This window comes from Balaenoptera musculus, chromosome 8 (assembly GCF_009873245.2).
Source record: "Balaenoptera musculus isolate JJ_BM4_2016_0621 chromosome 8, mBalMus1.pri.v3, whole genome shotgun sequence".
Lineage (NCBI taxonomy): Eukaryota > Metazoa > Chordata > Mammalia > Artiodactyla > Balaenopteridae > Balaenoptera > Balaenoptera musculus.
Window position 1 is genome coordinate 61,848,852 of NC_045792.1, and position 26,412 is coordinate 61,875,263.

The 26,412-nt window shown below is 42.9% G+C and overlaps 2 protein-coding genes across 11 annotated transcripts in view; one reads left to right on the forward strand and one right to left on the reverse strand.

Annotated features, from left to right (window-relative positions):
* TUB (TUB bipartite transcription factor) overlaps window positions 1-7,768 on the forward strand; it is a 91,220-nt gene extending 83,452 nt beyond the window's left edge. For 3 of the 6 annotated variants that reach the window (XM_036860896.1, XM_036860900.1, XM_036860898.1), the window contains one exon: window positions 1,068-7,768. In XM_036860896.1, coding sequence (XP_036716791.1) covers window positions 1,068-1,204 — 137 coding nt within the window. In that variant the 3' untranslated portion in view covers window positions 1,205-7,768. Of the gene's footprint in view, window positions 1-284 lie in introns of all 6 variants that reach the window. The other 3 variants (XM_036860897.1, XM_036860899.1, XR_005020934.1) reach the window with 2 other exon arrangements.
* Window positions 7,769-7,849: 81 nt separating this feature from the next.
* Window positions 7,850-26,412, reverse strand: part of RIC3 (RIC3 acetylcholine receptor chaperone) — a 47,200-nt gene continuing 28,637 nt past the window's right edge. The window contains exons 4-6 of one of the 5 annotated variants that reach the window (XM_036860902.1): window positions 24,629-24,722; window positions 15,806-15,951; window positions 7,850-9,973 (exon numbers count right to left, since the gene is read on the reverse strand). In XM_036860902.1, the coding sequence (XP_036716797.1) occupies window positions 9,519-9,973; window positions 15,806-15,951; window positions 24,629-24,722 (695 nt within the window). In that variant the 3' untranslated portion in view covers window positions 7,850-9,518. Of the gene's footprint in view, window positions 9,974-15,805; window positions 15,998-24,628; window positions 24,723-26,412 lie in introns of those variants that run through there. The other 4 variants (XM_036860901.1, XM_036860904.1, XM_036860906.1 and 1 more) reach the window with 4 other exon arrangements.

Consider the following 26,412-nt stretch of genomic DNA (forward strand, 5'->3'; position numbering starts at 1 on the left):
ATTCTGTGCACTCAGCAGAGTCTCGGGCGTGGGAACACCCTCTGAATGGACTTCCTTTCTTCTTCCCTGTCTCCTGGTGTTTGTATGTATCTTTCTCCTTTGCCACCTGTTCCATCTCTCCTGCCACTTCTCCCAATTGGTCTATGTTTTACCTCCTTTGGGATTCTCTTGGCTTCTCTGCTTCTCGCTTTCTCTTCCCTCTTGTGATTTGGGTGTCTGTCCTTCCCCATCTCCGCCATCCCTGCTCTGCCCTTCTGTCTGTCCACGCTTGTGCCTGGCTCCAGCGGACTACATCGTGATGCAGTTTGGCCGTGTAGCAGAGGACGTGTTCACCATGGATTACAACTACCCATTGTGTGCGCTGCAGGCCTTTGCCACTGCCCTGTCCAGCTTCGACAGCAAGCTGGCCTGCGAGTAGAGGCCGCCTCGTGCCCTCTGGGGTTGCCCAGCCTGGAGTGGAGCTGCCTGCCTGCGGAGACAGCCCTGCCGACCCCCTGTACATAGGCCTCGTGCCAGGTGACCCTTTGGCTCTCAGTGGGCTCCCGGGCCCAGCCATCCAGGAACTGGCTCCTGCGCCTCCACTGCTGAGGCAGAGGAGTGGGGGATGTGAAGGGACCAGCGTGAATTCTTTCTGTGCCCCAAGATCAACACACACACCCCCCACCCTTGGGTTAGTATCCTGCTGCAATCATGTTTGCCAAGCTGAGCAGCCTCTTCAGCCGGGGAGGCAGGAAGAGGTGTAGAGAGAGAGGAAGCACAGTGCAGGGCTGCTGGGGCCCAGCCATGCACTCAGCCCAACTGTGAGGGGCACAGCGAGTGTGGTGTGTTAGTGTAAGTGTTAGGGCACACCTACTTTACAGAGCAGAGGGCTGGGTAGCCAAGCCTGGCCCTTACAACTACAGGAAGTCCTCCAGCTTCAGAAGGCCTCAGCCGGGCCTGGGAAGAGTTACGGGGATGGGGAAAGGTGAGTGGCAGGACCTTGCCAGGGTTGCAGGGGCCCGGCTGTGGCTGTGGGAAGTGGCTGGTGGCCTAGGGTTTGAGCTCATTTGATTTCTCCGTGTGCACAGAGGCGGCAGGAGGCCAGCCCCCAAGGTCAGATCTCTTAAGAGGATGGGGCCTGCAGGACGCAGGCTCAGCGTACAGGCGGCGCATGGGACAGGGCTGTCCTGGAGCTCCGTCAGCTGCCCCGGGAGCTCCCTGCTGAGCAGTCCCTGCACAAACCCCAGGACACCAGCCCCAGTCTGCACACAGGTAGGCGTGCCTGGAGCTCCTGCCTGTGCTTCAGCTCCCACTGCAGTCAGCCTAGGCTGTGGTCGCTGAGGGCTTGTATGTGGTTGTTCTTAGCTGGGAATGGGACAGGGTAAGGAGAGCAGGAAATGTTTTAGAACCACAAGAGATCAGAGGTGGCAGGACCCTGAGAGATCATCTAGCAAATAGGACTTGCCCTGGGTCACCTAGCTGGTTAGGGGCAGAGTTCGGAGTTTCAGCTCCCTTGATTTCCTTGTTTCCACCATCCCCCAAGAAACTGCTCTCTCTGACCTTCCTAGGGCACAGTCTGCATGCCCGTGCACCTGATTCCAGAGACTTAGAAATGTCAAGAGGTGGTGAAATTGAAACCATTTCAGTGGGAAATTGGGCAGTTCCCTGCTGAAAGCTGTCTGGATTTTTGCATGTCCGTCTGATAGGGACTGGCCTGTGCCTGGCTCCTCCCCGAGGGCAGGCCTTAGCAAGGCTGCTGCCCGTTTTGCTATCTAGGTGTGACAGGTGGGTTGTGAGTGTTCAGGGCTGCGCCTGATCTCTCTCTACCGCCCTCCTCCTTGGATGGCACCATCTACTCTGAAGACTTGGAAAGTCTTGCACATTTGTCATTTACCCTGACAGAGGCTACTCGCCCAGATGGAGATCAGAAATCAGTGGGAAGCAAGCAAGAGTTGTTCCCCACTTCAGAGTAGATAGATCTGCTTGGAAAGACTACATAGAAGTTGGTTTTTTAAAAAGTAAAAATCATACTTTAAACATGTTAGCAAGGCTCTGAGGTGAAGTTGTTTTGACTTCAGTGGGAGTAGTATGCTCTCATTTCCTGGTAATCTGGGTTTTCCTACGTTGAGTGCTTAAAGCAAGGCATTCTTGTTCTAGCAGGGATCTGCCCACACCTGGGGCATGTCTCTGTGAGAGGCCCCTCCAATGATCCAGGTTTTGTTAACATGGTCTAGTTTCTAGACAGCTCTTGACTTGGGGCCATCTTTAGGGCACTAGAACTTTCTATACTGGAGCTGTTCCACTTGCCAATGAAATACTGTCGTGCCGTCCTCCTTTCCATAGTCCCAGTTTGGCTCTTCCTTTCTTGACTTTGAAAAGAGAGACCTGCTGACATTTAGAATGATGGAAAGTAGATGATCTCTGAAGTCTAGTCAAGCTGTTTCTCTGGGTCAATGATTTTAAGGTAGAACAGGTTGATTCTGGATCCTCATGAGAGAGGGGATCCTGGTGGCAGAGTGGAAAATTCATTAGAAGCACAATGGAAAACTAGTCCCCTGCTTTCTCCTCTAGTACACAGGGGAGAGGGTTGACAGATGTTTTGGTAGGGTCAGGAACGTGGCCTGAGAGTTCCAGCCTGGGCATGGAAAAGGGTAGCTCAGCAACAAAACCCTCTGTTGGGCATTGAGTGACAAGCAGTAGCACTCGAGTCACCTGCTTAAGACCCCAGCCTTGCAAGGTCTGTTCTTTAGACCCCATTCTTGGTGATGCTGGTTTTCCTTGACCACTGGCCTCATAGCCATGGGCCCAAAGACTCATAAAGCTACCAGGGCCCCTGGAGACCACTTGGGCTCAGCCTCTCCCACAGTAAGAGTTCTTGCCCTTCATACTCTCTAACCAGATGGTCCTTGGTTGGGCAGGGAACTTGGTGATGGAATGAGCAGTCCCTAAGGGTGTTGGGTAGCTGGGACATTAGGCAGCTCCTCTGTAACTGCTCCTAGCTCTAACTCCTCCTGGGGCCACACCCCCAAACTCTATGCCCTCTGCCCCCAAACAGTTCTACAGAGCAGTGAAGTTCACTTCCCTAACTCTTCCCCAATTCTGGCTTTTCTTTCCTTCTGGCTCCAAGGTGCTCTGTGTCTGTCTGTGTGTCTGTGTGTCTCTGCGTGTATTTGGGGCAAAGGGCAATCTGTGAACAATCAATTGAGGTTTCCTATTACAATCATATTTCTACAGATGAATAGGAAAGGAATAAGGATGTAGTTATGATCACCGGTGGATTTTGTTCATTTCATGCTCTTTGATCAGAAAGTATAATTTGGAAAGTACCAACTCTTTCTCCCAAGGTTCTCCAAGGAAGACACCATCCCAAAAAGTTTAGTTCTTCAGTTCCCACTTTGCATTACCTGAAGAAATTGGTGTGTTGCATGTGTGCTTTTGGATGAATTTGAACTTATTCTAGTTGAATGTGCCTTAAAAATCATGACACTAATTCAGAACGAGCATGTAAGGTCCAGACCCATGCTGAGGACAGGTGTTAAAAGCCAGGGAGTGTGATAATCACAGGCTAGAAGACAACATTTGGGGCCCACCTCCTTCAGTGACAAGGGCAACAAAACTGTAGAAGCAGACATCTTTCTTTGCTCTGGAAATGGTGGGGCATTTACTTCTAAATGAATTTACCATATATTTAGAGGCAGTTCTGAATTTAACAAGCCACAGTGATGACTTCAAACTAAGATGCTTGTGCTTTCCTTACAGTGAGGGGAGAGGCTGGGCTGGCTGTGTCCACGGCTTTGTTATGCAAGCACAAATTCCATCTCCTAGATGGAGTCCCTGGCTTTGCCTTCCTGCGGTTAACACCGGCCTGTCCCTCTCTACAATTCTTCACCCCAGCTGAGATACCCCTGTGACCTCAGGATGCCAGGTGGCCCTCAGAGCACATTTTTCCAGATAGCTGAATGAGTCTGCTTTCTTCTGGTGCCCAGCACTGAGTGGGGCCTGACTCCACTGCACTCAGGGCCCAGCGTTGGGACCCTACACTGCCCTGGGCCCTGGCTTGTAGAACTGTAGCAGCCCCAGGAACAGGCCAGAGGATGGGCTCTTGTTTGAGTTTAGTGGTCACCTGTCCTTCCCATACCTCCTGTTTGTAATTTTCTGTCATCTCAGGATATGGGGGGAAAGGTACAGCAGAAGTATTTGGGACGGGTTTGGTTTTTGAATTTTCCAACCAAGTTGAGAGGCAGGTTGGTCTTACAGAAAGCACTACTGCACTTAGTAACCATGTGATTTTGAGCAAACCACGTGATTTTTCTAGGTCTGTTTTCTCACCTACAAAATAAGGAGGTTGGACTGTCACAGCTTGCAGTAGGATTCAGGGTGAATGAAAGTTGATCCTTGCTTTCATCACTTTCTAGCTCATCACCGTGCCTTTTTTCTTTCCTAAGAAAGACGTCACACCCCTTTCCTCTTCTCTTCTGTTGTCCCTCCCTCCTTCCCTATCAAGGTCCAGGCAGAGCTGGAGATTAGGCTGAGATCCAGAATTTCCTAGAGAGTAACAAAGTGGCATAGAAAGGGAAGCCCGACTCTGGCCTCTTTAATCCTGCATTTGGTGACTAAGGGGACTTAGGATGGTGACACTTCTCTTGTTGGGAGCATACATTTAGCCAGTTTTCATAATGCCTAGAATGTGTATGTCTATTTGCACAAGATTGTCTTTTCCTATTTATTTTGGAGTGGTCAGACATTTTATTTTTGTTCAAAATCATCAAGTTTTAGACAAACTTGCAAAACTGTGCTTTTATTAAGTGACTTTTTGAATAAACTCTTTGGTATTCTGGAGCAAATGTATTTATTTATTGGTATGTGCAGTGACAAAGTTGGTATTTTCCCATGTTGACATTATGTATGTTGTAGAACTTAGTGTTTGTCTAAGTACAGACCACAAACCATATATCAACAAATTAAACTTGAACTGTTTCAACACTGCTGTGCACTTTTTTCCCCCTATAAAAGAAAAAACATGTCTCTTACCTAAAAGTTTTTTTCTACATCATTCATTCCTTCTGTCCTAAGAGGCTCAGGGGTGGGCAGGAGGGTGGTGGTAACAAGGGGATCATAGCTTGTTTAGAAACCATCACATATGGGTGGAAACTGTCTTCCCTCTGGCCGTGCTCATCAAGTTTAAGGATGCTCAGGACCACACACGCAGAGGCTGGAGGGGCTAGAAGGGTAAGGACAGAAGGTACTTACATTAGAGCATCCTCTGCAGGGGCAGCTGTGCCAGCTGGAAGAATGGGCTGCTGCTTCCTAAGTAAACCCCTGTGGGCCTGGCCCATACGAACAAAAACAGGACCAAAGAGCTGAATAACAGGTGAGAAAGGCCCAAGTAGTAGAAATAACATGAAGACCCAGCCACTGGGTTCCTGTAGCCCTATGCAGAGCAGCCTAACCTGTTTAAACAGGACTTGGACATACTACACACTTGGGAATTTTCTTTTCGGCCTGTGGCAGATCTGAAGCCAACAGCAAGGGAGGCTGCAGTTGTGGCTGGAAGCAGACATGAAGGCTATGGGTCTGATCCTGAGGGAGGAGATCAAAACTGAAGTCACCCAGAGACTGCAGGACCTGTGCTCTGGGCCATTCCCAGCAGTCAGGGTAGCCGTGGAGGGTGTCATGGGCGACAGCCCAGCAGCACAGGACTTGATGACAGAGTGTGATGCTGTTGGTGGCACTGGCATGAGCACCTAGCACAGGCTACACCCTGGACAGACACTGCGCACAGCACTGCGAGGCGGGTATTATTCCCAGTGCGTAAATGAGGAAATTGGTGCTTAGAGGAGTTAAGGAGTAATCAAGAAAAAGGAGAAATTTGGCGTATTTACTTTGTATAAGAAAATGGGAAAGGAAAAACATAAGGTTAGGTACATTTTAGAAACACTTGTGTGAAAATGGTCAAGGCAAAGTCTGTGATACTTCATGTTTTTCTCATTGCTGGGTAGCTGAAGTATTAGATTTTCCTTTGGTATATATAAATAGTCTGGGTTGAGGGAATCTAAGAGTGTGGTAATAAGTAGGGTTGGTTTATTTATTACCCCAGATTTGGAGTTTTTAATGTGGTCAACAGCATTTCCTACCTGAACTGTGGCCTCTCTCCTTGGCTCTGCCTCTGGGAAATAACATTTGCAGGGCACTACTAAAAAGGAAAGAGATTTTCGTTGTTTAGTGGTCAGGTTAAAGACAAATCTTGTAAATAGCCCTGGACAGGGTCCATGGAGAGTCCTAGTTTACAGCTATTATCTTGGCATAATTAAAGCTCCCTTTTCCCAAGTCCTAGTTTACAGCTATTATCCTGGCATAATTAAAGCTCCCTTTTCCCAAAGTGCCCCAGACTGGACCATAAGTCATTGGATCATCCAGGCCATAGAGGGTGCAGAGAGTGGGGTCCTCACAAGCCATCTCTTCTAGAGGCCAAACGTGCCTGCACTCCTCTATGCAGCTCTCTGGGCCTGGCTCCTGAGCTCACATAGCACTAGTCCTGGAACTAAGGAGGTACTCTCCCTGTGCTCTTATTCTGACCAGGAAAGGGGATCTCCTGGCCGGATCACCCACCTGATTTACCAAGCATGGTCCCAGGTGATGCAGTTGTTTCCTGGGCCAACTATCTGCCCCCAGAGGTGTGACTGTGCTCTGCCACGGTGCCTAAAAGTCACTGCAGACCTAGTGCCAGGGGACTCAGCCCAGATCAGTTCTGGAGAAATGAAGACCAGGAGGAAAGAGACAGCAGGCATGACAACAAAAACCAGTCCCATGATTTTGGTCATCCTGGATTGTATATACAAATATAATTGTCATCCCTGAAAAATAACATAATTCTGAAAAATCCAAAAAGGATTGCCTAATCTGAAATTATTGAAAAGTGCATTAAAATTTTTGAAATATAAATACATAAATATATTCCTGCTATATAAACCCACCAAGAACCAGGGCAGCAAGAGCTATCGTGGTCTTAGTACTTCCAGCAGGAACTATTTCCATAAGCCAATTTCCCCCAAAGATTAACATTCCAAAAAAGAGTTGGTTATGTGACACCTTACATACCAGCCTCATCAAAATACCTGAACATCACCCTTTTACTTTCACACCCCACTGCTCTACCACCACTCTTTCTGCCAAGAATGTCCTTTCTCTTCCTTGCACAGCTGAGAAGTTCTTAGCATCCCTCGAGACCCACCTCCTCTGTGAAGTTTCTTGAAGTACTTTAGCAAAAATGATCTTTTTTTGTGCTCCTACAGATTTGGGTCCATATCTCAAATACAGCATAAAACCTTGTACAATAAAAGTAAAGTAGCTACCGCTTATTGAGTGGTTATCCTGTATGAGATAGGATAGTGCTGTTTTATAGGCACTGATGATTTCATTTAATCCTCATAACTACCCTGTGAGACCTGGACTTTGACCCGCCAGCCTTAGAATGAGAAAGCCAAGGTTCTTGGGGTTAAGGAGCTGGCCAGATTCTGCAACTAGAATAGACAAGGATGGAACTGTGACCGACATTTCCCTGCCTGCAGAATTCATGATCTTGAGCCCTTTTATAGTTCACAGTTCATTTTTAAAAATAAATCGGATAAGGCTCCCACATTCAACTGAGTTTTTTTTAAAGGTAGGAATTGAGCCTTCTGTTCCCACTGCCTAGCTCTGAGCAGGGTCTGCCGAATGAATAAACGAGTGAATAAGCTAGAAGGAAACAAATACATACCTCTAATAAGGGAATCATATCCTAAGGCAAAAAAGAAATTCAAAACAGGGTCCCAGAACTCTTCTCATAAATCAACCCCTCATTGTGAATGAAGAGAAACAACACAAAAAATAATTTATCGAAACAGTAAAGAGCACCTACATTATTTTTTGCCTTCGGCATTACATTACATCTAGACTGTTTTCAGTACATTTTAAACTGTATTCTTTACAAGTGAATCAAATGTTCCACACAGAGACAATATGCTTTCTATAGACTCAGTCTTCAATGACTTTTCTCTGTAGTCACTAACTAACAAGAAATGCACAGCAGTAGCTGATACATTATCTTAATATGATCCTGTACCTGTGACAGCAGTGTTTATGCTTATGTGATTTAATAGTGATTAAACTATTTTCCTGGCCTCTTGCTCATGCCAGGCACAATGGAACTCTAAAAGCCGAGTCTACCTTTACATGATTTCTTAATTTTCAAGTCTTCTGCATTTCATGACTGGGAATATCCTCAGGAATGTGTCCTCTTTAAACTCTTAGGTCTTACCTGTAAACTGAATTCACTCATCCTTACTAGACAGAATACATCTTACCTCAAGGAGACACATGACAGATGGCAGCTCAGAGATTAGGCTTTTGGTTTGGTCACAATCCTCCCAGTCCTAACCTACCTCCTACTTTGCCCAGCTTTCTCAGTAGACTCAGATATCCAAATATGGAGCAAATGGTCTCTTCCTGGGCACTGCTACATTGGGTCCCTGCAACTTCCCTGCTGGGCTGGCACTTGGTCTATAAGCTCAGTCCTCCTCGTTTCTGTTTCAATTGAATTCGTTGTGAGGACAAATTTCCCAGAGGGTACAACATTCAGAAACAGCATCTAAGCAAGGACTGCCTGTAAGCGCATCGGTTCTCTCCCCATCACCGGCTCCCTGGCCTTCTGAGCATCTCGTGGCAGGACCACCACCCTTCGGCAGGCTTTCCTGAAGCCTCAAACCTTGGCTCTGCAGGGCAAGGACTAAAGTCTCTAACTCAAGTTTCCTCCGGCCACTGAAGACCAGAGGTACAAAGGTACTTATGCATTTGGCAGTTCTGTTAAGCAGAACAGGGATAAAGGAAGCTAGAGATCCCGGCAATATTAGAGCAAAACCATCCCCCAACAAGCCTCTGGGTTCATTCTCAGGTCAGTGGGAGTCTTCTACTCTGGAGAAAAGTGGAGATCTGAGGCAGCCTGGGTGCTCCTAAAAAGGGCCTTGCTGTGAGCAAGGGGCTTCAGTTCAGACAGCAGAGTCTCACCCTGCTCTGGCCCCACCATCCCCACTAACAAAAAGGTTTTCTTCTTGAGCGCAGCGGACTACTAACCTGCTCAAGGCCCACAGAATAAGGCATTCTGGACTCTGAAATCTTCACTCTTACAACCTTATGTCCTCATCATGTATGATCTGATGTTCGTTCACAGGTAAACCATCTGTTACTCCTAACACGAAGAGTCAGACCTCTGCCCTGAGTGGTCCCGTCTGTAATTACAATAGATGGAAAATTACTCAGTGGATCAACTCTCTGATGGAGGAAAGGCAGGAAGAGAAAGAGGGAAGCTGTCTTGTGTTCATACTGATCACTGTGATGTTTTACAGGTGACAGGTGTGTAAGCACCAGGAAGGACACATGATATCCATGGCAGTGGCCTGATTGGCTATGATATTTAAACACAGAGAATGAAATACAGGGCACAGGGCCAAGGATGAAATCAGAGAGGAGAGAAAGGTCACCTTGGGACTAGAGTAATGGGCACCTCACCAAACTGGCTGTCTGTACTCTAAACGGTGGGGGTCCCGCTTCCTCAGCATGCCCCCTGGATCTGCTTTATCAGCACTGACGCCTGGCCCTTCATCTCTCAAGTCGCGGGGCCACATTTCTTTGGTGGTCTCCTCTTGCTCACGGTAACTATCTGCACCAAATCCAGCATTCTCTGCCAAGACAGCGGGATCCTCTTCTTCATGAAAACAGCAGGAACATGTTTCTGCCTCTGGGTCACACGAGGTAACAGAATTATCTTCCTGAGCTCTGGGGTCAGCAGGCATTTCCCACCCCAAATGGCCTGATCCTTCTTCTTCTATCACTCCCATTCTTTCAGCTATTTCCTCGGCAGAGGGCTCTTTTGGGTCAGGGTAATCCACCAGGATTGTTTCTTGCCTATGCTTGATGCAATCTGAAAGGTCATAAATTGGATAAGTCTCTTCAGGGTAACCTAGAGAAAAAAGCAGAACAAAGTCTTACAAAGAACGTCTCTTCCAAATAAAGTGTCAGGCTCAAAAAGGCTTCTCAAGCAGCAGCCATCCTATCCCAACAAATCCATTCAAGGAATCTCTCCGATGATTCTAACGGTGCTCAAGTTTCACTTAAGCAAATTCTTGGCGATCTGGCTGACTGTCCCCCAGCTCTTTGAAATACAAATCAATTCAGTTGAAAATCCCTTCTTAAGCGCAGGGTGCTTGGGGCAGAGTGTAAGTCTCACTCCTCAAGCTTCTGCAGTAGTGATGAAGATTAAACAAACAACATGAGCCTCAGTTTAAAAAAAATGTGCCAAACACCAGATGGAGAGAGCATAGCTCAAGGCTAATGTTTATAATTTCTATTTGGAACCATTTCCAAATCTTCCTGGGGGGCGGCGGGGGTGGGGTGGGGAGGAGGGAGGAGGAAAGGAATGCTGAGCTCTTTGAAAAATACACGACAAAGCCTTCTACTAATCAAAACAATTGAAATGGCTTGCAAGCATCAGAAAGAGAGCATTTTAGCAATACATGCCCAAGATCCCGAAGGACAAGGACTGCATTTTCAGAAGGCAGAATTTCCATTGTTGGCTTCTTCCTCTTCACAAAAGGGAACAAAAGAAAACAACGAACTGGTAAACAAAATGAATCCCAGCAATGATAATGAGAAAAGAGAAAATGTTGCCAAACTGAAGAACAAAACGAAATACATCTGTGTCAGCCAAGCCGAGCCGGAGCAGCAGATGGGCCGTGCTGGAGCTCATATGCCCGTGCTGGCAACAGCGGCCATGCTCACCGCGCAATGGGAAAGCTGGAGAATTTGAGATCCATTTGCACATTATGATAATTGGCAAATTGAACCCTAACATAAACCATTTTTTTGCCTACAAATTCTGAAAAGCAGGGGTCTTTTTTGGTGCCATGTAGAGACATTTTTACAACATTTATAATTAGGGGAAAAAAACAGTCACACAGACTCATTTGTAGAAAATTTGAAAAACACAGACAAGTTTTAAAAAGAAAACACAAATCACCTAGAATCCCACCACTGATAACAATGTGTTGTGTTACCTCTGGCCTTTTTATCACATATAAACATATATCTTTCTCTTTTTTAACAAAGAGGGATCATACTGTATATAAAATATTGTACCCAGATTTTTTTCATTCAACATTGTATCATGAGCCCTTCTCCATGTTATTAGGCATTTTAAAGTTGGCTGCAAAGTATCCCATCATACAGCTACGTAACTGACATGATTCATGCCTCTTCTATAAGACATTTAGATTCTTTCCAATTTTCCCTTATAAGTTTCATATTAGTTAAGATCTCTGAATATAAATCTATGTCCACTTCCCTATTTCTTTAAGATAGACTTTTAGAAATATGAAAACCAGACCAAAGGGAATGGACATTTTAAAAGCCTTTTTTACACTCTGCCAAATTACTTTCCAGAAGAATGGTATAAATTTTTAGTCCTACCAGTGACGTAAAAAACTGGCCATCTTATCACATCCTCACCAGCACTAACAGTAGTATGTCAAGAATCTTTGCAGTCTTAGTTCCCAGGCTTAACTTACTGTGGATGGAATGCTAGGTAAACTGGAGCTTCGCTACCCAAGGCCCTCACAGTCTCCTTGGTCAAGGGCAGAGGCTGGGGAAGTCCATTTGCTAGTTAGCTCCTAGCCACTGCATGCCTAAGAGAAGTCCATTCTCTGGCATGTTGCTGCCTTGTCCCCACCAGGAACAAAGCTTGCTATTGGAATTCCATGACTATCTGCTTTGGTTTACGAGGGGGAAGCCTGCTGAGGAGAATCAAACAGTGACTCACATAACTACTTAGGTAGCCCGTATCAGCCAAGGCACTGGTTACCCAAAACTTCATTAGAAACATGAGCAAGCAACAAAAACTCACTGGTCCTACGAGGAAATCAGCAGCTCACAACAGGAACCAAACTAAGCAAACTATGTAAATAGCCCCTGAAAAAAGTCAATGCAGGAAACAAGAGTTAATGTCAATCAGCTTATAATTGACGTTCCCAGTAATATTCAACAGGTTATTGAACGTATAAAACCAACCAGGCTTCAGTATAAAAAAGGGAGCAAACACAATGTAAGAGAGAGCTGTTAGAAACAGAAACTCAGCATTACAAAAAAAATTTAAACTTAATAGAGGAAGAAAAGAGTAGGTTGAAATAGACATGACTGAAAACCAAATTAATATATTAGAAGTTCAAGGTGAGGAATTCTCCCAGGACAAAGATAAATATGGTAAAGAAATGGAAATTATGAGAAAAAAGATAAGCTGCATAGAAGACCCATCCAAGATCCAATCTCAGAATTACTAGAATTCTACAATGAGAGGGCAGAGTAGGTTAAATGGAAGCAATAATCAAAATTATAAGAAAATATTCTTTAGTTGAAAAAATAACTCAAGTCTTCAGATGGATAAATGCTAGGTAAAAATACCTTGAAAAATCCATACGGAGACAAATTCAAATTTTGGGGGGGGGAGGGATGGGGGAGGGACTTAAGGAAGTATTCTGACAGATACAAAAATTAATAAAAAATTTAAATTCGGGCTTCCCTGGTGGCGCAGTGGTTGAGAATCTGCCTGCCAATGCAGGGGACACGGGTTTGAGCCCTGGTCTGGGAAGCTCCCACATGCCGCGGAGCAGCTAGGCCTGTGAGCCACAATTACTGAGCCTGCGCGTCTGGAGCCTATGTTCTGCAACAAGAGAGGCCGCGATAGTGAGAGGCCCGCGCACCGCGATGAAGAGTGGCCCCCACTTGCCGCAACTAGAGAAAGCCCTCGCACAGAAACGAAGACCCAACACAGCCATAAATAAATAAACAAATAAAAAATTTTAAAAAAAAATTTAAATTCAAGAAAGAAGGTACTGTATACAAGAAAGTGGTAAAAAATGAAATCAATAAGACTTATCAATGTAAAATAATCATTGATAATGTGGTTAGAAATTTAATGCCATTGTTAAGAAATACTTAAAAGATAAAAGGCTAATACCTGTAAAAGCTAACATCACTTGTAGCTAAAATTCTACATAATTTCAACAAAACCTAAGCAGTAGGTAGAAAATAAATATGATAAAAACTTTACCTTATTTGGGAACAAGATTATATAATGAAGATTTGCAATTTGGAAGAAAAAAAGGAATTCCAATTTTCATTTCATTGATTACTAGTGAGAATGGAATAATTTTTCTTCTGTTTTGTAGCCAGTTGCACTGTTTTCTTTTGTGCACTGCATATCTAGGTGGATATCAGTGTTTTCTAAATTAGTTGTAGAACTTTTTATATATTAAAGATATCAGCTTCTTTGCTGATATCAGTCATATTTGTTACAAATCTTTTTGCAGTTTACTGTTGGCTTTGAAAACTTTTTGACATTCTCTGATCTGCAGAAAAGTTTTAAGTACACTATGTAAAACACTATCCTTTCCTTTATAATTTCTTGCATTGCTTTTTTAAACTAATTTTTTATTTTGTGTTAATCGTAGATTCACATCTGGTTATAAGAAATAATACAGAAATCCCATGTACCCTTTACCTAGTTTCTTCTAATGGTAACACCTTGCAAAACTATATGCTACAATATCACAACAAGGATATTAATACTGATACAGTCAATATACAGAGCTTTTCTATCACCACAAGGATCCCTTATGTTGCCCTTTCCTGGCCACACCCATTCCCTCCTGCTCCCACTCCCTCCTTAACCTCTGGCAACTACTAGTTTGTTCTCCATTTCTATAATTTTGCCATTTCAAGAATGTTATATAAATAGAAACACATTATATAACCTTTTGGAATTAGCTTTTTTTCATTCAGCATAATCATCTGGAAATTCATGCAAGTTGCTGCACGTATCAACAGTCCATTCCTTTTTATTGCTGAGTCGTACTTCACAGTCTGTACGTACCAACACAGTGTTTAACCATTCACCTGTGGAAGGATGTTTGGGTTGTTTCCAGTTTGGGGCTATGACAAATAAAGCTGATATAAATATTCATGTACAAGTTTTATCTGAACATAAAACTTTCCATTTCCCTGGGATAAATGTCCAGGAGTACAACTGCAAGGCTGTGTAGTAGCTACATATTTAGTTTTTTAAGAAACTGCCAAACTTTTTTCCAGTGTGGGTATATTTTACATCCCCACCAGCAACATAAGAGTGAATCCAACTTCTTGATCTAAAGATTCAATATAATGCCAATTAAAATCCCATCAGGCTTTTTTTTTTGTAGAAAGTGACACAATGATTCTAAATTTATATGAAAATGTGAAGTGCCTAGAATTACCAAAATAATTTTGGAAAAAAACATAGTTGAAGAACTTGGACTACCTGACTTCAAGACAATATAAAGACACAGTGATAAAGACATTATGGCACTGGTGTAAGTATAGACACATAGATCAGTGAAACAGAACAGTAAGTCCAGAATATACGCACACATACATGGTCAAATGATTTTCCATTTTCCAGAAGGGGAAGGGTTGGTTGATTTCCAACCAACACACCAAGGTAATTAAATGTAACAAAATAAATTGGAACAATAGGATATCAATATGGAAAAATATTAACCTCAGTCCTGATACCTCACACCATATATAAATAACTAAAAATAGATCACAGGCCTAAATGTAAGAGCTAAAACCATACAATTTCTAGAAGAAAACAGAGGAGTTAGGCAAACTTTGAGTTAGGCAAAGACTTCTTAAACGCACACAAAGAAAGTGAGTCATAAAAGAGAAAATGATAAACTGGACTTCATCAAAATGAAAAAAACTTCTGTTCTTTGAAAGATGTCACTAAGAAAATAAAAAGGCAAGCCACAGATTAGGAGAAAATATTTGCAAAATTCATAACTGACAACTTATATCCAGACTATAGAAGGAACCCTTGCAACTAGAATACAACCAACTCAATAAAGAAAGTGGCAAACAACGTGAACAAACACTTCACCAAAGATATACAGATGGCAAATAAGTGTGTGAAAAAATGTTCAACATCATTAGTCATTGGGGAAATGCATACTAAAGTCACAAGCTAGATACCATTATACACTCACTTGAATAGCTAAAATTAAAAAGATTGACGATACCAAGTGTTACCAAGGATGTGGAGGACTGCAATTCTCATATATTTCAAGTGGGAAGGCAAAATGGCAGAGCCACTTTGGAAAGCAGGTTGACAGTTTCTAACAAAGTTGAACATACATGTATAAAATGCCAAAACCTCATTCCTAGATATATACACAAATATATGTTCCAACAAAAACACGTACGTAAAAGTTCATAGTAGATTGCTTCATAATAGCTCAAAGCTGGCACCCAAATGTTCCTGAACTGGTGAATGGAGAAACAAACTATATCCAGACAAAAGAACACTACTCAGCAATTAAAAGAGAGAGAGAACTACTAATACACTCAACACATGAAGCTCAAAAGCGTTATACTAAATCAACAAAGCCAGAAACAAAAGAGCATGTGCAGTATGATCCACTTATATAGAAAAGGTAAAACTCCAGGGACAGAAAGCAGTTCAGCTGTTGCCAGAGCAGGAGGGGATTAGCAGCAAAGGGGTGGGAACTTTCTGAGATGATGGAAATATCATGACTAAATCATCGCTATGGTATGATTATATTTGTCAAAACTTATCCAACTATACACTTAAAATTGGTGAATTGTATCTACATTATACCTCAGTAATAAAGCTGACTTTTAAAAATTTTGTAAGATCTCTTTTCTGGGCTGATGGTTAACAAAGAGATAAGAAGACACTGTTTACCTTCCCAGTCCTCCATGTAAGGGGCCTCCTCAGCTTCTTTCTCTGGAGAGGGGCTGTCAATGAATTTTCCTTCTTTCATGACCCTGGTGATTTCTCGGAGCTGATGCAGCAATCGTTTTTCTTGGTCAGAAGTCACGGCCTGTGCTCTGCTTAGAAACAGCAGACAATCCGGCCAGTTAGTGGTAAATACTCCTAGGCAAGGAACATAAACATCACTGTGATCTGTCTGGACTCCAGGAAGTTTAACAGCAACAGATAATTACTCTGGGAACTGATCCTGGAACTGCATAGCTGGGAACTAGAGATGTTAGTTCAATGTTTTGATTTTATAAATGGGAAAACTAAGGCCCAGAATAGATCAAGTGACTGTCCAAGGTCCCAGAAAGATTTAATGTCAGTACTGGGACAAGACCCCAGATGTCTTAGCCTTCAGTTCAGTGTTCTTTCAGTACACCTCACTGCCCTGATTCTCTAATCTCAAGCAATTTCACCATTACTTATATTATTCCATTTACAAACAAGCCACTTTTCTCTGAAGCAATGTCATCAAAAGAAAATGTGTTGGACCATTTGCCTCAACTAGGGAAAAATATGCTACTAGGCCAACCCTGGAATTACCAGGCTGAATCTGCTTGTGCAGCAATAAAGATATATCCTAAAATTTCAGAGCTGGATCATTCTGACAAATCACCTAAACCAGAGAAATTGGGGAAACTGAGGCCCATGGAGGGGAAACTATACATTATCACACTGTTAATGTCAGCTCTAAAACTAAAGTTTCCTGACTTCTGACAGCATTCTGGTGCAATTCTTGAAGCATAGTGCTCAACCTGCACAGTTCAGAAAACCTGGGTGTGACCCCTAACTTAGCTGTGTGGCTCTGGAGAAATGTTTACACAAGTAAGATGAGGCGCAAGGATAATGGTGTGACTGTTTGAGAGGGAAGTGCTGCATGGAACTGACAGGCAGGCAAGGCCCTACTCAGAAGACTGAGAACTGTCTGCTTTGGGAACAGTTTTATCTAGTGGCAGGATTTAACAGAGGCTACTTATGCTCCTCTTAAAAACCCAAAGCACCCGACGTCAGTACAACACTCATGAAGAAGAAATGATACACTCTGTACCAGCCTCATGGAGGTGCCATCAATCTTTCTAATAGTCCAGCCCCGAGCCTACGTTTCTTTTTACATTTAACCTACATTACGTTACCCTTAATGACTAATAGGGAATTAGAAAAAACTGCTTCTCCCGCCAACATTAAGATGGCAACTGAGGAAAATGGAGATGCAACATTTCTACAGACCTCAGTGGGAGGAAAACAAAAGCCCCATGAGCTCCACTTTCTCTACAATAAATGGCCTCAAAGCCATGAACTGAAGAAGCCTGTCTGTTCTACATGCAGCTGAACAGCTGATTTACTCTTTCCCATCAGTATAGGAGTGCTGACTCACCCTAACTACTCATGTATTCTATAATCCCTAATCCTTACTGTTACAACAACTCACTTTGTGGGAGGCTTCTGGGGCAGCTAGGTCACCCCTAGCTAAAAGAGCCTATGTGATTATCACAACATGCTACACACGTTACTTCTCTGGACTGTATTTAGTACATTCTGATTTTTACTGAACGAAACAGTCTTAACTTTGTTTCCTAACTCATGGAAAATTGGAACCTTTAAATAAAAGGGGGGTGGGTAGGCTAAGAGAAGCAGAAACAGACAAGAGAAGCTTTCTTAGAGAATTCCAAACTAAAGTGTCCTCAGGTGTACTCAGTGTCCATATCATATGTTAGGCAATTAATCGTGGTCCACCTTACATCTTCTGAATTTATTGCAATGAAGACTTTCATGGATTTCTCATTGTCTCAACTTGGTTTGATACTCCTGGAGGGCAGTGGTAAGTTCACAACAGGCACAGTGTACAGCCACAGTGCCATGAACATTTTAAGTGCTCAATAAATATGTGTTAGTTTGATTGGTCCCCATTTCCTCACTGTACCTTTTCTTCTACCTCCCTGAAATCTGGCTTCCACTCCATCATTTTACCAAAACTTGTGAAAATCAATGATCAGTGACCATTTTACTTTTTTTTTTTTTTTTTTTGCTGTGCAGCCTGTGGGATCTTAGTTCCCTGACCAAGGATCGAACCCAAACCTCCTGCAGTGGAAGCACAAAGTCGTAACCACTGGAATGCCCAGGGAATTCCCCAATGACCACTTTAAAGTCCAAAAGTCTTTTTTCTCACATTTCATGCTCCTTGACTTTCTGTACTATGGACCATCCTCTCCTTGAAATGTCCTCCTCCCTTGGCATTTGTATTCCTCCCACCTATTTAACCATTCCTTGTATCTTTGATCCTGGCTCACTTTCCTACTCCCACATCCTAAAACATGGTTTTCCTGAAGGCTCAATCCTAGGACTCTTGTTTCTCCACTCCTACAGGCATGCCCTCAGGAAGCTGACCCAATTACACAGATTAAACCATCACCTCTACACAGACGATGCCCAATCTCTACCTCTAATCTTGACTTTTCACACAAAGGCCAGTCTCATAACTCCAGTTACCTCCTGGGCATTTCTACTTGGAGGCCTTGTCACTATAATAAAGTTAAACTTAAATTCACCCTTCAGAACCCTGTCCTAGTTGGCCCAGGATCATGAGCAGCTGCATGAACAGGTAAGCTAGGTGAGGTTGGCTATGGCCGATTCCAAGATGTTAGAAAAATAAAACGTCAAGTTGGGAGATAACTCAGACTTCTGAATGCTATTGCTGTAAATCCAGAGGAATCATCAAGTTCTGAGTCCAGGAGTTAAACACAGAGAGAAGAATGAAACAGTTTCTTCCAACACCATTCATGAGAACAGAAACCAGACCAGCAAAAGAATGCTGGTGACTGCCACACAGTAATTATATGCCTCAAGGATTTGGTGATCTCATCTTTCCCGCATGGCCCTTACCTCTTACACCCAGCCAGATGACTTCCGAACTTGTGTCCTCTGTTCTGACCTCAACACCCAAATTTCCTATTGCTGTTGTATATCATATACATGGATGTTCTGATGGCACTTCAACCATACTCAAAGCTGAACTTATGATCCCTATTCCAAAGCCTTATCTTCATTCTTCTGTGTTTTTATTTTGGTTGATGCCATAATCTTCCTCCCAGTTTGGGCTGTAAGTCTCCAGATCACCCATCTCTTCCCCTTCACTTCTCTTATCTAGTTTGTTCTCCTTTGGAAAACCAATCCCTCTTCTGCTCACAGTGCAGAGGCTGAAGCCATCCATCCCCTCGCTTCTCCTTCTAGAGTGGCCACGTGGCCCATGGCCTATCATCACACTCCTTCCCCTTGGCTGCAGTGACTGATTCAATGATATATACAGCTGGGCCAACTATACTTTCTCCTAAAACTGGATCTTGAACACAGTGAAGCCTGAACTGAAAATTTTTCATGTTAATTCATTCTGGCAGCAGTCCTTGAAGAGACTGTCTATTTGCTCCTGCTCCTAAATCCCTAGAGCTGCTCTGGTTCCCACTCTTCCTGAAACTTAGATCTTCAGCTATTCTTTTGAGACTGTAAGCTACCCCATACTCTTCCAATAAATTCGGCCACACCCCCCAAAAAACAAATTTTTGCTACCCAGAGTTGTCTGCTTGCAACCAAGGAATCCTGATACAGCCTGTGATTCTTTTTTCTTCCTTGAAGTCCCCTTAATTTGCCCCCCACCTCTTTTCTACTCTCACTGGCCTATTTATCACTTTTGCTAGAACTTTTTCAATATCCTAGCATATAGCCACCCTAAACATGAGTTATTTTTCTCAAGCACAGCAGATTATGCCATTTCTTTTCAAAAGCCTTCAGAGGCACTCCGCTGTAAAGACAATAAATTCCAACTTCTCAGCCTACCATTCAGGGCCTTCCAGTCTGCCCCCAGTTTACTTTTCTAGTTTTTTCTCCCATTAGTTACCTCCCTAACCATTTACCACAGCCCTGGTGTACCCTACTCCCGTTACTTCGAACTACTCGCTATTCCAAAAAACATGCCTGACTTCTCACCTTGTTTGCTGCTTGTGCCACCCTCTCCCTCTGGAACATTTTTCCCCCAACTCTGCCGGAGGGAATCCTTCCATCCTGTAAGGCTTATTTAAATTCTCTCTTTTTCCTGAGACCTTCTGTGGTAGGCAGAATAATGTCTCCTCACCACCCCCCAAATATGTCCACATCCTAGTCCCTCGAACCTATAATGATGTTACCTTATACATAAGGGGACTTCAGGTTGCAAATGGAATAAAGGTTGCAAATCAGCTGGCCTTAAAATAGATTATCCTGGATTATCTGGGAGGACACAATGTATTTATGAGGGTCCTTAAAAGTAGAAGGGGGAGGCAGAAGAGGCCAAAGTAATAATGTAATGTATGAAAGTCTCAACCCACTGTTGCTGGCTTTGAAAGTGGAGGAAAGGGTCCATGAGCCAAGGAATGTGGGCAGCTTCTAAAATCTGAAAAAGGCAAGGAAACAGATTTTACCCCAGAGCCTCCAGACGGGAATGCAGTCCGGCAAACACCTTGATTTTAGCTCAGTGTAGGACTTCTAACATACAGACCTATAAGAAACAACGTGTATTGTTTCAAGACATTAAGTTCGGGATAATTTGTTATAGCAGCCACAGAAAACTAATACACGTTCCCAGAGCACACTTTTTCTCTCTGAGACGCAGTTCCTTAAAGAGAAAATAATACCTGCTATTGACAACCATAGAGGGCTGTGCAGAATGAAAATAGGTACCAAAGATACTCTTATTATTGCTGAAAATGCCTGCTTTAAACTACTTTCTTTACATCTACCTCATTCATTCTTTCAACATGTACAGACACTGTCAATGTGCCAGCACTAGGAACGAAATTTGAACAATGAGCCAGCTCTAGGAATGCAAGGTTGAACAATGAAAATTCCCTGTCCTCAATAAGGTTACAGGGCATTAGGGAAGACAGAAAAGTTAACAGAAGATAAGGAAGTAATATGATGCTTACATTATCCAGCAAACAGAGGTGGCCAAGGGAGGATATGGGAGGAACACCTAACCAAGTTGTGGGTTCAGGGAAAGACTCTCAGAGGAAATGATGTCTAAGCTGAGACCTCTAGGACAAGAGTTAAAACAAGTGTGTGTGGGGAGGCAGTCGGGGGCAACATCCAAGCAAAGGAAAAGAGTATATGCAAAATCCTAGAAGCGAAAGTGCCCAGGTTACTTCAGAGGAACAGCAAGCAGTCAGTGTGGCTGGACCACAGACACAGAGAGAGAGAGTAATGGAGAAAGATAAAGCAATTGAGGTATGCAGAGCCATGTCACCTAGGACCATGTAAGTCATGTTAAAGATTCTACTCTTTATCAGAGCAACAGGGACCTATTGAAGGGTTAAAACAAAAGACTTAGTAATCCACTGGTTTGGAAAGCAGAAAGTGAATTGAAAGGAGGCAAATTAGAGGAAAAGAAACCACATGAGATAGTTCTAACCTATGTCAAAAATAAAGGCATTCTCTACTCACTCACTTACTCATTCTTCCATTTCAATTAATACTTTTCTAAAGCCTACTACTGGCTTGTGCTAGGCTCTGGGAATAAGAAGGATAATCCCTGCCCTAGTAGCGTTCAGAGTGTTTTACAGGGAGACAGACTTATTAATTTGGAAGAAATGACAAGACATGGTGATTAATGAGATATGGGAAGTGAAGGAAAAGGTGAATCAAAGATGACATCTAATTTCTGCTTTGGGCAACTAAATAGATGGAGGAGCCATTTGCTGAGATGGGGAACATTAAAGGTAGAATAGGTTCATCTAGGGGTAGATGATGAGTTCCATTTTGGATGTTCATTCACTCAGGGGACATTTACTGTTTGATGAGGATAAGAGTAGCTATCTATGAGACATGTCAAGTAGGACCCTGAATATAGAGGTCAGCAAATGAAGAGAAGGATCTCAACAGGGAATGGCCATGATTTACTCTTCTATCATGGTAATAAGTACAGATGCTTGCATCAAAAGTGAATATCTACTCTTTTTCAATGGTATTTACTTAGTACCTACTATGTGAACACAGTGAACAAGAGAGACTAAGCCTGTCCTCAGAGTTTACAACCCCACAACGCCTGCCAGAAATCTGTGGTCCCACATACATGCTCAACATGCCTGCCAAGGTGTTTGTTGCCAGAGGCTGCACCCTCATTTCTCCTCTTGGGCCATTCCATGCTTCTAGGTAAATAATTACAGTGGGACATGCTGCTCCAGGAAGGAACTTTCACTGATCACAAGGACAAAAATGAGGACACCTTGATTCTGATTCCTAGATCCTTTCCTTAGTCTTTGTGTCCTTGGGCTAGAGAGTCTGCTTAATATCAGACATAACATGGCACAATACCAACCTTCCAGGAGGCTTAATTATTTAAAAATGTGTGCAGACTTATATCGCTTACAGGTGAAAGCTGTCTGAAAAGTTTTGTTAGGTAGTATTAAAAACCTTTCCCATATTTTGATTCTTACATAAGCATTAAGATGAAGTATCAGAAAGAGCATATTTTGGGAATTTTAAGCAAAATCTTACAGTTATGGAGTGATATTATATAAAAGGACTTTGAAGGCTGCAAATGAACATGTCTTCTTTGTCTTAAATCCTCTCCTTGACCTCCAGAAGCCCGGCAATGTGATAAAATCTTATCTGACAGAAAAAATACTGGGGTATTTTGGGCTCTTCTAATAATCCTAGAAGCACAGACTTGTAAAAGAACAAATGCCAAAGAAACTAAGGTTAAAGGCTTTAAGTATAAAAAGGAAAAGAATGTAAAACATGCAGCTACCTAACCCTTGCAGTTTTGAAGGTGGAAGTCCCATAGGGCCTACCTGTAAGGATAAAAGGTTTTAGATTAAGGAGTTTCAGAGAGAAGGTCACCTCCTTATAGACTGGAAAATGAGACATCTGGGAAAGAGAGACACAAGCTATGCTCTCCTGAGTGGAAGGAGAGCTGCTCCCTGGTTCCTGAGAGGTACTGTGGAAAATATTTTACACAATCATTGCCATGTGGCAGTGGCCTCAGCATGTTCTCAAAGAGCCCACACTCCAGCAACTTAGTAGGAGTATATAAACTGAGCTAGGACCCGCTGCCCCAGAAACAATGAGATGGCGCAGCTCCAGGGGCGGAGGCGGTGGTGACACACAACTCCTCTGCCTTCGCACATAAAACGTGGAGCAGCAACCCCGGCTGGCACAAGGAGGACACACAGTAGTTAGGGGTCACAGTACTGCACCCCTGGCGTCGGCAATGGACAAATGGTATGCGTGGTGGGGTTATTTGGTTTGAGCTGAGGGAGTCTGAATAGCAGTGAAGAATAGTGAGAAAATATCTTCACATGGTTTCTTAGCCCAAAGCCCAGGGGTTGGATCTCCCAGGTGGGAGGCCCTGCCCACAGATACTCACCTATAGTTTTCCTGACACTTAGGTGTGGCCTAGGGCTTCAAATAGACCAGGGCCAGGGTACAGATATTTTCTGAGGCACAAGGGTCTATAGAAGTCTGGTACTTCCCCACCCAGACTGTGAATGGTACAGGATAAGGGCAGAAAATGCCAGAAAAGTATAGCTGCACAAATTGGTTCAGTCACACTCATACAAACAGTCAAACATTAGATAATGCATATAAAGCATTAGCTTAGAGCTTTGTTCTTAGTAAGTGCTCAATAATGCCAAATAGTATTATCCACTCACAGAGATATACTCATGTATAGATATGTACACCTATCTCTACCACTCTGGAGAAGTCCAGATAGTCACTCTGCTTTCTGGACCAAAAGAAGGTCAAGGGTCATGGGCCCAGATAGGCAAGGTTCACCCTCATAAATGTCATTTCAGCAGCAATGTAGACTTTGCAGGGAAACGCCAAGCCAAGGGACTTCAATTCGAGGATGTTTACTCTTCTCCTATCCGGCCAAAGATGGGCAAGGCAGGAGCCAGGAAGCAGGGAAAACAGTATGGGGCACTAGTAGCACAAGGACGGCAAACAGAAGAGGCTAAGGTAGAGCAGTTTTCTGGGGCAAAGACTCCACCCTGAGCCCACGGGGCTATAGGAGGGACCTTTCAATACATCCTCCTGCATGGGATTTTGCCGCTCACCCCCAGTGCTTCCTCCATTCTTGTCAGAAGGCCTAGCGCGAACCGAATCCCTCTTTGTTCTCAATCTCACATTCTGGTTTCTCCTCCCTGGCCTTCCTACGCCCACGTTTCCTTAGTTGATGCCCACTTCCATCAACCCCCTGAAGCCACCTTTTCAGATCCTCAGCCAGCCCTGTAGCAAGAGGAGTGTATTTTCGCTGCAGAGCATCCTAAAGGGCTAGTTTGGCTCCTGACACCTACTTCACATGTCTAGTTCTGTTCTGGAAAAGTCAACACAAAACAAATGCGTACTCTGATCGTACTTGCTCTCTTCTCTCATTCTGCCTCAAACAGAAACCACAATATTTAATAATCTGGTTTTACTTAAAATTCTGCCTTTTTTTAGACAGCTAGGATACTGTCTTCCTTAAAACCCAGTTATTTTAGCCTGTAGTATCTGCTCACAAATTTACTCACTCTCACAATAATGTTCCACAACATGGAACATATATTCTTGAAAATGAAACTGCTTGAAAGTGTGAAAATGGAAATGTTCAGTGAAAAATAATATGTTAGTGACAAATACGATAACGATGAAAGCAAGTGGGCCAGAAATCAAAGAAAAACAAAATTTTGAATTGACTCTCTAAATGGGAAACAGTCTGATCTCTATTATGCGAAAACGTACCTCTCACCATTAGGCCCCACTCTGTTGATTAGTTTTTCCATGGCTTCCTCTGTCTCCTTCAGTTTTTCTTGTAGTTGAACAAGCTCAAAATTGGCTGAAAAATAAGCATCAATCTAAGAACCATCATGTACAACTCCCTAAGCCCTTTTCTGAAACATGGCTGGCTGTGACGCTCTACAATAATCAGACTGGTCCTGAGAGTCAGGCTGGTCCTGAGATTCAGCTAATCCAATCAGGACACAAAGGGTACTGAGGTCTAGACACCAAGATCTAAAGGATACACGTTTAGAAAGTGATGAATAAATCACTCTCTCACACACAGAAATATAGCAGGACCAGCCAAAGAAAATACCTAGGAGCGAAAAACATAGCCCTGCACAGTCAGCCAAGAAGGAATGAAGATAACTCCTTTCTAATTCAAATGATACTTGAGGATAAAGTACCAAACCTGGTAAAGGACTTCAGAAAAGGTGTTAAGACCCTGAAATGAATGATATTTCACCAGTCCCTAGGATCTGAAAACTAATATGGAAGATAACAGTATAAAAGTTACTCTTCTTCAATAGAAGAAGTCTTGAACTAGGGCTGAGACCTTCCTGCCCAAGGTTTTCTACTTCAGTCATCTGGGGTGAGTGGTATAACCCTATCTCCCAGAAGCAGCTTTCTCAACAAGGGTCAGAAAGGACCACAACTACTGAAAGTAATGTAAAGACCCTAAAAGTAGAACATAAAAAATCAATCACTCAATCAGTACATGAAATGAACTTCAAGGTAATAGGAAAATAAAATGTTGCTCATTATGTAGATAATCTAGTTATTCTGTTTCACACCCGAGTATCATTCTACGCAGATATATTTAGAGGGTCACTATAAAATGTAATATTTCAAAGGCTTTTTAGTACTTGTACAACAAATTCTTATGCATGCAATTAACATCCGTGCCACATAAATGCTTAGGTTATTTTTATTTTCTTTATGATTCAAAATTGAGGCATAAGAAGTTGATATAATTGCTACTACATTATAAAACAGCTGCTCTTAGGAATTCATTTTATTTACTTCTTTCTGTTTTAAATGCATTATGTGACAGGATACAGAATTTGCTACTCTTTAGTTCACAAGTCTTTAAAAACAATTTCATGATGCATTTACAATCACTTTTGGTAAGACACTATTTCAATTAAGAATACAAAAATTCAAAAAAAGAAAAGAATACAGCAGGGATCACAGTAATTTTGCTGATGTCTTTCTTTTAAAAACCTCCGATGAGGCTTCAGTATCCACAGGATAGTTTGGCCTTCAACAACACAGCTTATCCTACCTACTCTTCATGCCTTCTTTCCCACAGCTGCCCTCTGTCAGACTGCATCTTACTCAAGCACCCTATCTAATAGGCCCTCCTTCATACACAGCTAGGTGCGATTTCCCAGAAGGCTTTTGCCAAGTCCCTTCCTTCTAGGTAGTAAACTTTTCACAAGTTATTTTTCCCTGACATTCATCCTAGACTATAAATTCTCAGAGGGAAGAGCCATGCCATATATATTTCATTTTTCCAGAGAGCACAGAGTATTCTAATTGGTTGGTAAATATTAGATGATCATGTTTCAAGAGTCAGAAGTGTTGAACTCTGTCCCTAGATCTAATAACTGACTTTGACAATGACTTGATCTCACTGCCTCAGTTTTCCTCTATGTGAAATAAAGAAATTTGCTACCAATATTCTGAAGTCTAGAAATGAGAAGTAACCCATTCCGAGTGTAAAATATTAATCTTCTACTAATATA